Source organism: Python bivittatus, unplaced genomic scaffold (genome assembly GCF_059951505.1).
Source record: "Python bivittatus isolate LINGU-HERP-01145 unplaced genomic scaffold, Pbiv_v1 ctg000480_np1212, whole genome shotgun sequence".
Lineage (NCBI taxonomy): Eukaryota > Metazoa > Chordata > Lepidosauria > Squamata > Pythonidae > Python > Python bivittatus.
The window spans coordinates 1,620,305-1,632,789 of NW_028277075.1; the positions used below are offsets into that span (position 1 = coordinate 1,620,305).

General features: G+C 36.5%; 1 protein-coding gene across 1 annotated transcript in view; it reads left to right on the plus strand.

The window, feature by feature from the left end:
- Positions 1-431: 431 nt before the first annotated feature.
- CATSPERB (catsper channel auxiliary subunit beta) overlaps positions 432-12,485 on the plus strand; it is a 71,601-nt gene continuing 59,547 nt past the window's right edge. The window contains exons 1-6 of the mRNA XM_088145072.1: positions 432-507; positions 2,776-2,873; positions 7,846-7,998; positions 9,448-9,508; positions 10,028-10,123; positions 11,347-11,493. Of these exons, the coding sequence (XP_088001198.1) occupies positions 432-507; positions 2,776-2,873; positions 7,846-7,998; positions 9,448-9,508; positions 10,028-10,123; positions 11,347-11,493 (631 nt within the window). The remainder of the gene's footprint in view (positions 508-2,775; positions 2,874-7,845; positions 7,999-9,447; positions 9,509-10,027; positions 10,124-11,346; positions 11,494-12,485) is intronic.

Consider the following 12,485-nt stretch of genomic DNA (forward strand, 5'->3'; position numbering starts at 1 on the left):
GAAGTTGATGTTTGTTCCTGCACTTAAAAATGGTGAGTCCCCCATACTGATGATGAGGGAACAGAAAGCATAGATCTGGCCATTATCTCTTAGCCCAACCTACTCTACCCTGTTATTGTGAATATAAATTTGAAATGCTCATAGAGGATATAAAGTGAATGAGTGAGTGAGTGAGTGAGTGAGTGAGTGAGTGAGTGAGTGAATGAATGAATGAATGAATGAATGAATGAGGAGTGCATTTCAGGTGGGGCAGGAGCTATGTTTCTTTCTATCCTGGGTAATTCCCTGCTGAAATGGAAAGCAGATTTCTTTCTTTGCCTTTCTTTGCAGAGCTTGAAGTGATGCAAATTACCATCAAATAGGAGGAGAAACAGCTTTAAGTACAGTTTTATATTCACATTATTATTTTCCTTCCTTTTCTTATTTCATAGATGGAGCTGTTGTGGCTTTATATTTTGCTTGGAGCTGTTTTGAAACTTTCTTCAGGCACTGCCTACAATAAAAAAGGCAAGTTGCGATTTCGATTGCATTCATTTCTAATGTCCCGCCCTGATTATAAGAATGTTCAAAAGGGGAATATGGACATTCAGTCTGGGGAATTTGCTCCTTTGTCTCCTCATTCACCTGGTTTGCAACCCTGTTTTTGCCATAGGAAGGCTTATGCTGGCTGTTTTTTGCATATGATGCAGTCCCAAGCACCGCAATGACCAACAATAATGTTCCTGACACAATAAGGAAATTTTGCTTTAAATGACAGCTGAAGTCATGCTTGTTATGTTTTATAATGAACTGTTTTAGTTGTTGTAATGTCCTTGTTCTATTATTTTATGAGATTTTGTTCTCTTATTGGTTTTATCAAATTGTTCTTCTTGAATGTTTTTGTTTTGTTTACTACTGTGAGCACCTTTGGGAGGAAGAGTGGTATTATTATTATTGTTATTATACTTTTCTACCCTCAGAATATTACACACAGAACTATTATGCACAAAGTTGAGATGCAATTCAAATAATCTTACCCTCCTGATGCTAAAGTAATCACTCTTGCATTGCAAGATCATTGGGAAGGATACTGAAAAACCCAAGCAAAAAACTAACACCTAAGTTTAGTATGACTTAATTTGATTAGAAAGTAGCAATATTTCCTATGGATACTCATATGTAATCACTCGTACAGCAGAGGAGGCCTTTAGAGCCCACAGCAATTGAGGTGCATCTGTAGCTTCAAAACTCCCCTGGTATTGGTCATCTTACTGGGACTTGGCCAGTCTATGCTTGACTATGCTGCTTATATCCTAAACCTTTGGTAATTTTCAACAACTTCTTTAAGCCATTCTCTCAGAGATTTCAGATGACCTTGCAGACTAGAGCCTTATGCTCTGTTCTGTTTTCCATCTGGCCCCATTTGCCATAGTTACTTTCTTTGCAACTTTATGACCTCTGATTTTGACTATCCTTCTTTAAATGTTCTCACTCTTCCATCATTCATCCTCTAAAACATTAGAGTGAATTTCAGCTGTACTAGAAACAATAGATGAAAATCAATGTTACAGTAAGAATTATCTATGTATATCTGTGATTCCAGGAATTAGAATAAATCAATTAACTGTACAAACACTAATTGGTATGGTATGCATCATTCACTACAAGGTCATCTTGACCAGACTTCTATAGAATTGTGTTATATCCTAGGCCTGGCAATCTGGGCTGCAATAATCCAGATGACCACTAGATGCTATCAAAGAACCCATGGCTGCCATCTAGTGATCTTCCAGGTTTCTGCAGCCCAGATCTGTCAGTCCTACTGTATGCATCCTGAAAATGTTTTGACATCTTGCAGATATCTATTGAAAATGTCAAAATAAGACATACAGTATTAAATGTTATGAGACCAATCTTTCTCTTCTGTGAATGCATTATGTTGAATCTGTAGCTTCTGGAGTTGAAACAAATGAATATTAATTGACCTTGGTCTCATATATAGACCAAAATGATCAGTCTTGAACCACAATTCCATTAGAGAAGGATATGAACAATCCAATTCTGGTTCAATGCAAAATTTATTATTATTCATTTGGGTGGTTCTTGTTCTTTGAATTAAAAAACAACCTCTCTGCATGCAAGTCTATGAAGTATGAAACTTCTGTAAGCAATTACGCATTTGATCTGGCCCAAAAGAGGGAACAAGGAGGCAATTTATATAAATTAATTTTTGCGGTAAGCTGAGAGATAATATTAACAATAGATAGCACTGAGAAACCTTTCTTTCTTTCTTTCTTTCTTTCTTTCTTTCTTTCTTTCTTTCTTTCTTTCTTTCTTTTCTCCAACAGCCCCCCCCCCCCATTTTTCTATACTTTAAATCTGTTTCTTCTTCAATCTTTTTTTCCACCCTAACAAACTTATACTAAACATCATGGGTATACAACCTAAGGTTCATGGGCTGCATACTGCCTCCCCAAACCTTGAGTATTGTTCCTAGAACCTGTGCAAAATCAAATTAGTATTTGTAATATGACAGAAGAGGGGAAATGTTATAGTCATTGAATTATATTAATTACATTTAATTTCATTTTAGTTAGATTGAAATCAATCTAAATGAAATCCGGTTTTTATTCCATACACATTTTTATCCTGTTACCCCTCTACTTATGGGAATACTTTAGCCACCAAGTCACTCAAAGGCCAAGTGTGGCCTTTGCTCCATAAAGTTTGTACATCCTTGGTATATATAGACATGTTCAGAGATTATATTACAGTAATATCTGTATTTTCTCTCAGAGGACTCCACTTCACGTTTTGCCTGCTACACAGACATTTTCATGAATGATACTGCAAAGACTAAAGCAATCAAATTGTATCTTCCACAGAAAAGCTTAGTAAGTTTTCCATTAAGGTTCTAAGCACAATTTATATAGAAACTTAAATTATGGAAATTCATAGAGACAATTTTTTTTTTAAAAAGTCACTATACAGTTAATCAATTTACGAGATCTCTGTTTCGCAGACTTCATAAACAACAGGCAAAATCCAGTTGCCATTTTATGTATGTGTCTCATTTGCGATTTTAAAAGTATGTGTCTTATTAAAAATAGGTCTCATTTGACATTTTACTCAAGCATGACACCATTCTACACATGCACTATTTTACATTTGATTGTAACAGATTCACCCCTTCTCTCCCATTAGTCCATTAAATCAAGATTTTCTTGTTTGTATGAAGGAAAATTTGTTATTTCTACAAAATTCAGCTTGAGTGGTTATATACAAGTAGTTTGGAAAAGAAAGATCCCCCCCAAATAAATAATAGTTTCTTCTTAGGGATTTCCCTATGGAAGTATATAAAAGTATACATTAAAATGTAAATAAAACAAATGGCTCTCAATAATCAATTGTCTTATAAAATGACTGACTGCTGAAAGATGAAAAGAAGTAGTCATACTATCCAGCCTTTCCACATGAACCATTGATTCCTCTGTCACAGGAACCATTTCCGCAGCACTGAGGAAGTTGAATTCTGCCATTTCACACCTGTGTTTTCTAAGGGCAGCACTCACTTCCAGCCTAGGGCAACAAGAGGAAAACAGGGACCTTAAACAGGATGCAGGAGACAGAGTTGTGGAGATGTGCACTGTCATTTCTGATATATTGATGAAAAACATTCAGGAAAAACATCTGCAGCACTTGCAGCAGTAAGCTTTCATTCAGAGTTGACAGCCAATCCTGAACATATAACAATATGTAATAATAGCAATAGGCCTGGGGAGAACCAGTTCTTTGTATGTTTCCTCTTGACAAGGCAAGGACTTAGAACAGCTGAGATTCCACTTTCTGAAAAAGGAATTAGAGGCATCAGCAACTACACTCAATGTGAATGTTGAAGTCTATTACTGTTGGCCGCACTGTCAGCCAGATGTTTAGACTAGATTTGGCATTTTTATCACCTATCGAGTCCTTCCCAAGGATCTGGGTTAGGCAGATGTTGTTTGATGGAGTTAAAGGTATTGTTGCAGAATGTAAGCTGTTCCAAGTAAAGCTGCCTTATGCAACTGACCGATGTTGATTTTGTCAATGCCAATTGTCTTCAAGTGGTATTCCAAATGTTTTGGAATTGCACCCGAGGTACCTATTACTATTGGTACTATCTTTGCTTTCTTTTGCCACAATTGTTCTACTTCTATTTGCAGGTTTTTGTATTTTGTGACTTTCTCCAGTTCTTTATTTTCTATTCTGCTGTCTCCAGGTATTATAGTGTCCACTATCCAGACTTTTTTGCCCTTCTTATCAACAATTGTTAAGTCTGAGGTGTTATGTGGCAGATATTTGTGTGATCTTCTTGCAGCAGCTAACTAGGTGGTCCACTGTTTCTTCAGCTTCTTTGCAGAGGCAGCATTTGCTGTCTGTTGCTGTCTTCTCAATTCTGGTTTTATATGCATTTGTTCTTAAGGCTTGGTCTTGTGCAGCCAGAATTAGCCTCTCTGTCTCTTTCTTCAACTTTCCTGCTCTTAGCCATTGCCAGGTCTTGTTGTTATCTGCTTTGCCTGCTAGGTTTTTTGTGTACTGGCCATGTAATACTTTGCCTTGCCATGTCTCTTTTCTATTTTTCATTTGGTCTTTCTTGTAGGCCAGTTTGGTCTCTTTGGCATTCATGGTATACTAGCTTCAGTGCATCTTCTTCACTATCCTTCAGATATTCTTCCAATGCCCTTTTTATTTCTTCAGTTGTCTGGTGTACTTGCAACATTCCATGCCCACTTATGCTCCTTGGTAAATAGAGTCTGTCAACATTGCTCATTGTCATTATTTTTCTGGTCTTCCTATGCAGGGCTTCTAGCTCAGCTTGAGTCCAGTCCACTATTCCAGTTGTTATCTAATGATTGGAATTGCCCAGGTGTTAATTGCCTTGATGGTATTTCCTCCACTGAGTTTGGACTTTAAGATCTTCACTCTCATGATATATTCACTACTAACCTTCTTCTTGACTTCAGTGTGCTTGATGTTGTCAGCCTGAAGGATGCCCAGGTATTTGTAGTGATCTTCTTCATCCAGACTCTTGATGTTATTCCATATGGCATTTTGATTCCTTCAGTTTTCACTATTTTTCCCCTGTTGATGGTAAGTGTGTCCAGTCCAATATCTTGGCTGTATATGTGGACAGTGTTGAGCAGCGATTCCATTTCAGATGGTGTTTTCCCATACAGTTTGAGATCAACCATGTAAAAGAGGTGGGATAGCTTGGTAGATGTTTTTGATGCTTGATAGCCATGGCCTGACTTCTTCAGTATTGTTGACAGAGGAAACTATGCAATGACAAACAGTAGTGGTGATAGTGAGGGTCTTCAAAAGATTCCTCTCTTGATATTAATCTCTCCCAGTCTATCACCATTGACCAGCAACTGCTCTTTCATTGTGCCATTGATCTTTGCACAACACTTCTGATGTTTCTACTGACTCCTGTTATTTCTAGGCACTTGATTATCCAGTCATGTGGCAATGCCTTCTTGTAAACAATCCAAGCTACATTCAAGTTGGTCTTCTTTCTCTTGCAGTTTTTCAAAATCATCTTGTCAATTAGGAGCTGATCTTTTGTTTCTCTGCTGTTTGGACAGGTTTTTTTTCTGCTCAGGTGGAAAGAGCTTGCTTTCAACTAGATGCCATTGGACTGCATCAGCTACAATGCCAATTGGCAATTTGAAAGTTGTTGGTAAGCAGGTAATTGGCCTGTAGTTGCCTGGTGCTGCCCCTTTTGTTGGATCTTTCATTATCAGGTAGGTTTTGCCAGATGTTAACCAATCTTCAATTTCACCTCCTTGAAGAATGTTATTAAACTGCTTGGCAATGAGTAGGTGCAGACCAGTCAGATGTTTCAACCAAAAACCATGCAGTTCATCTGGTGCTGATCAATTCTTGATCTTCCTTGCCCTTTTCTCCACCATTTCTGCTGTTATTACAAGTTCTTTCATTTCAGCTTCTTTTTTATTCTTATCCCCCTCCTTTATCCAAGCTGCATTTTTGTTGTATTTCTTTGGGTTGTCCCATAGCTGTGCCCAGAACTGCACTGTTTCTTCTTTGTCAGGTGTTGACTGGTTCATTGCAGTCTCTCCATTGATGGATTGGTAGAAACATTTCTGATTCGACTGAAATTGGAGATTCTGCCTATAGTGTGCAATTCAAGCTTCATATCTGCTGATCTTCTTGGCTATGGCTGTTATTTGCTGCTTTATTATTTCCAGTGCTTCCTTGATCTTCCTTGTTTCTAGGTGATATTTCTTGATCAGGTATTCTTTGATCTTCTTCTTCTTCAGCTTCTTTTCCTTCATCTGTTCTAGCTTGCTTGCATCTGATCTTAGCATGTTGATCTTATTTTCCAACCTGATCTTCCATTTTGGTGGTGCTCTGTTTGGCTTTTTTTCTTGTTTGTTGATTTTCCATCTAAGGTATTCAGTTGGTACAGCCATGCTGTACATTAGTTGGTCTGTTTCTTGCAGTGAGCTGGTGCTTATATTTGATATTACAGCATTGGCATCTTTTAATACTTGTGCTAGCTGTTTCTTCAATGCAGGCAAACCTTATTCTATTCTTTTTGTGCTGTTCTAGATGCATACCGCTATGGGATCTTGGAACCCAAACATACCTCAAGAAGCCAGATTCAGAAAGCTTCCTTTAAGTGAAGGTAGACCAAACTTCCCCCCTCCCACATACATAGACATTTTCATGGGATTGCTCTCCAGTGTTTAAGGGTGGTACTTAACTGACAGTGTATATGAGGTTATTCTTTGTTTCAATTCCTCTTGCTTTTTAGTTAAATGGTTTTGTTCTTTCTGAGGAGAAGGCAGAGGAGAGATGATGATGATGATGATGATGATTGGTTGCACAGTCAGCCAGATGTTTAGACTAGATTTGGCATTTTTATCCACCTATCGAGTTCTTCCCAAGGACCTGGGATAGGCAAGTGTTGTTGTTTGATGGTGTTAAAGGTATTGTCACAGGATATAAGCTTATCATCATCATCATCATCATCATCATCATCATCATCATCATCATCATCATCATTTTATCCCACCTTTTTTATATTTGCTCAACTCACATCTAGAGAACTAGCCAGCAAAAACAGGGAAAAGATTTATGACAGTCTTAATTCATCTATTTGCAATTGTGTGGGATAAAATACCTCTAAAGATTGGAAAGAGGTTTCCTTTTTGTAAAAAAAAAAAAAAATACAACCTTGTTATAGCCACTGGTAGCAACGACAAAGCTTTCCAATCTGTGCTTTTCCAGTAGCCAGAACACAGTGGGAACCCAGATATTTATCTGCTGCCATTGGCCAAGAAAGAGTCATTTCCACGGTAAAAAGGAAAAAACGCTCACTGTTACCTCATATACACTGTCAATTAAGTACCACCTTTAAACACTGGAGAGCAATCCAGTGAAAATGTGTCTGTATGTGGGAGGGGGGAAGTTTGGTCTACCTTCACTTAAAGGAAGCTTTCTGAATCTGGCTCCTTCCGGTATGTTTGGGTTCCAAGATCCCATAGCTGTAGTTCCACAGAGGTGAGGAAACTCTGCTTTTATAATAAAGATATAAAGACTAAATCTATTTTGCTACATCACAGAAGCACTGAGTTGGAAGTGGACATTGCTACTCAATGTAGGAATCCACATTAAAGCACTCTGACAGATGGCTATTTACTATCTGCTTGAAAAATCCAGTGACGGAATCCACCACTTCATTAGATCATCGGTTTTACTGTTAGTGGATTGGCATATCATTTAACATTTTAAATGTGTTCCATGCTACGATTGGACAATATGGCTTATTTCTTTTTTGTTGTGCATCTCATCTCCTCAAAGAAAGTCATCTGCCATTTGTATAATGATAACGAAGAGGATACCAAGGAGAACAGAAGAAAGAATCTACTGCTCTATACTTCAGTAGGTCTTGCCCCCAGCATACAGATCTTCAACAGTACCTACTCGGAAGTCTTCTACTTCAAAATGACTCTGGTAAAGCATTTGGGGAGGGCTATGGGCCAATTGCTCAATGGGAGAGAACAGGATTTGCAAGGTGAAAAGCCTAGACTCCTTTCCTGACTCACTGAAAGCTCTGGGTATGACCCCTGAGAGAGACTGCCAGTAGTATGAGACAAAAGAAGACAAAATGTTATAATAGTCTGATTTGGTGTACAGCAGCATCTTGTCTTTCTATTACTCTGTAACAGAAGTCAGCAACCTTTTCAGATGGTTGGCATTATTGTTTGGTTTTACATATTACTACAGGTGCTACAAAAATGTAGAACATTTTCAAAATAACAAACTTTTTAAAAAAATGCCTGAATTTGGTCAGTTCTCATGCAAATCTGACAAGATTTGGACCCTTTTAGACCACTAAAATTGCATAATATTTGGCAATCATGATGGAATTTCAACCATTTATTTTAAATAAGTTATCTTACTTTTTAATTTAATTTTGGTTTCCTATAGAAAGTATGACCCATCTGAGTGGGTCATGTGTGGCATGGTTCCTGCAAGAATTGGACTGCCAGCTCCTGGGTTATGTGGCAATCCTTAGAAGCTTTCAATGAAAAATAATGCTCATGCTGAAAGTGCAGTGTAGTTGAATAGAGAAGGCATATTCTGACCTCTGTGCTTGATAATATAAAACTTCAAGCAAATACATCTACAATATGTCTGTATATGTGTGTGTGTATGTGTACATGCTGCACTCATCATGGCTGATGCTAATTTCAGGATCAGAGCTCAATCATCAGTTGCTGTGAATCATAACAAGAGATGATTATCTATGGACTTTTTATGGGCCTCCATAAGGGACTAACCAGCTCCTGGCGGGGGGGGGGGGGGGGAGACTGCTGAATTGGACAGAATTGTGGTTTGCTTCGGTACAACTAGTATTAATTTGAATTAAACTTTTCATTTTTGAAACAGCAGAAAGTTATTTGAGGTTGCCATTTCTATAGTATATACTCATTTATTTTCTTAGCCAGAAGTGGTTTGTCATTGTCTTCTTCCAATATTTACACCAAGTCTATATCTAGTCTACAACCTTGGGGTTTCCTTGCAGTCTTCCATCTAGATACTAACCAAACCTGACCTTATATAGCTTCCTCAAGATGTCCTAATGTAAATATGAAGCCTCCATTATTTCTAACTGTTTTTCATCTTTCCCAAGGAGCTCAGCAGGACCTGTTCAAAAGTAGTTTATCCCCACACAAGCATCAAGCAATAGATTTGGTTAAAAGACTGGCTCATGCAGGCTGAGCTAGTAAATTGGCTAGCTCATTGGCTGAGAAGAGAATTGAATCTAAACCTACTGTACAATACAGTTTTATATCTAAATATTTATTAAAATCATGCTGTATAATCAAGAACATAAAAATCACTATGGCTGTTTAAGCTTTAAGACTGAAAGTTTTTTTCTAACGTAATTTCTTAAAGGGAGAAGAAGTGGATTCATGGTCTATTGATATCCCTAGAAAAAGGATTACATATAATACAGGTGAGAGATTATTATAATAGCCTATTATTTCTTCTAATGGGATTATTAGAAGAATCCCTAATGCTTCCTTAGTTTAATTTGCACCAATGCTCCAATAATGCCATCCTTTGCATTTCTAAGTTTTACGTTTTTACAGTATGTTCTTTAACTTTTCATACTTATCTTGCTTAAAAATGACTTTCTGTTTTTGTTTAAAATATTAGCTGCAATCCATTCCAAGTTAAAATATATCAGTACATTACTTCATTTAATGAAAAGAGCTTGTCTAGATCCTATGCATTTATTTTTTCAGTCAAATTAAACATAAACAATTTAAAATGATAAATATAAATATAAAAGGATAACATAGAGTAAGAAAACACTCTTTTAACGTAGAAAAATACAGAAGAATACTCATTACTGAAAAGTCCATTGAATATGCCAGGGTGTATCATCTATTTAAAAAGATGTTAATGTTACACTTTTGTTCATAGGAGGTTCATAGGAATACTCACTGTTTTCTATTTCCTGTTTGACTAGATATTGCTCCAGTAGAGGAATGGTTTGTAAAATTCAATATGCATCATGGGTTAGGTATGTTCACTACTGAAGGAACATTATTGGATATAAAACGAGGTAAGCTATAGCTAACTTCCAGTGAAATTACCTGTAGTAGCTACATATAGTTTAATGCTTTCTGAAAGTGTTCAGATGTTACATGGCGGCCATCTGAATAGCCATCTAAGACCCTCATCCCCACACTGCCATTACGTTAACAGGAATGTAAACAATTCAAGCAAGATAGTTTGTTGGCAGCTGAGATATATTTTCAAGTGACTTTTATCCCTGGAGTTTAGGACAAGTGAATCAGAATAAAATAAAAGGAACAAATAGCCTTGCTTTAGCTTTTTAAAAAATGGCATTGTTCTTCAGGAAGTGTTTGAATGTAGATACTGGATGCATAGTATTTAGGATTGGGCTCATAACATTGGGGCTGTAAATATATTTTCATCCTTTTTAAAAATACATTTTAATTATTTTAGAGCAAGGTTACAAAAATGTGCAAAATAGAAAAATGCAGAAGATAAACAATAAAAGAAACAATGAAATATTAAAGACAATTAATAAACTACCGAAAAGAACGGAACAAAAAATAAAAGAAAGAAGAAACCAGAAAATGAAAAACCTAGAAAAAATTTAAAAGTACCCACATTAAACAGCTAAAAATATAAATATGTAGAAATTATTGCTTTACAAAAAATACCTTATAATACCATATTATTATCACATAGAAAAAGATTTTAAAAATTACCTGGAAATACTACTTTAGTGTTGTAAAATATCATGAAATCTATACCAAGGAAGAACATATTGCTTCATTTTCTGATTAGCAGAAAATTTTGCCTTTTCATATATTTTGAAGATACTGCTGACAAATTTTGCTGCATATACATGTGTTAAAAACAAAACAGCACAGAGAATATTTTAGGAATCAGGAAGTGGAAGTAAATATAATTTAAATATAATTTAAACATGACCCTCCATGAAGAACTCTGAGGGATGTCCATGAACATAAAACATAAACATAAAACATAAAAATACTAGATACTTTTGTATACTTTTGTATTGTATACAAAAGTATCTAGTATTTTTATTATTTGGCTTCTTGTAAATAATTAAGGAGATGTTGCGGTGGAAAGAGTAATTATGCCATCGCTGATACTTAAAAAAACACTTTTCTAACCTAGGGCCACAGAATCCAGATACTAGAATTAGCAAGCCATGTTTTCATATTCTTAAGTAAAAGTAGAAAATATTCTTGCTTTCTTACATTAATCTCCCTGTTTTCTATTCTACAGAGCCAATTCTTCAGTGGGTTTTTAAACTTGGTCCTTCTGTAGATATTAATAATACAATGAGTGAGATAGTACGTTTGTCAGTAACAAAGAGTCCTTGTGCAAGTGACGTAGCAGTAGTTGGTGTGATTTATAATGAGAAAGATATGGGTAAGTGCAGCATCTTGTAATTGCATATTATTTGATGAGTGCAGATAGTTGTACCCACCAAAGACAATAGATTTGCTTTCTAACAAGGAAATCTAATGTATATGTACTCAGAACCAAATGCCACTGTGTTCCTATTCATACTTACTTAAGAATAATTTACAGTGAGCTCAGTGGGTTTAATTTCTGAATAAACATGTGAAGCCATTAGGTGTTGAGCTCAGTTCATAAAAGACTTTGACTTTTAAATCTGTAAAGATCGCACAGTATGTTTTGCTTAAGATTGCAAGCTATACAAAAGTTGGTTGTTACAGGACAGTATCTATATAAACATATTTTTACAGATAATCAGGGATCATTGCATGAGTTCATATATAGTGGTGAGCCAGGATGTGGTCTAATGTGTCCATAATGCTAAGCCAGAATAGATCGATAAATAATCTTACTTTTCCTCCAGGAGGTCAGGGTAGTAAACACAGCATTCTTCCTCCAATTTTATCCCCAAACAACCCTGTGAGGTAGGTTGGGCTGAGTTTGGCCTAGCAGTTAAGGCACCAGGCTAGAAAGCAGGAGACGGTGAGTTCTAGTCCCGCCTTCGGCACAAAAGCCAGCTGGGTGACTTTGGGCCAATCACTCTCTCTCAGCCCAATTCACTGCACAGGGTGGTTGTTGTGGGGAAAATAGGAGGAAGTATTAGGTATGTTTGTCACCTTGAGTTATTTATAAAAATAATAAAGGCGGGATTAAAAAAAAGTAAGTAAAAAAGTAAGTAAGTAAGTAAAAATAAGATAGTGATTATCTGAAAGCTACCTAATAAGCTTCAATGCCTGAGGATGAACTTCAAAATGAATCACCCCAGGCTTTATCCAATACTTTAAATCCAGTGTGTCTCAACCTTGGCAACTTTAAGATGTGCGGACTTCACCTCCCAGAATTCCCTGGCTGGCTGGGGAATTCCGGGAGTTGAAGTCTGCACATCTTAAAGTTGCCAAGGT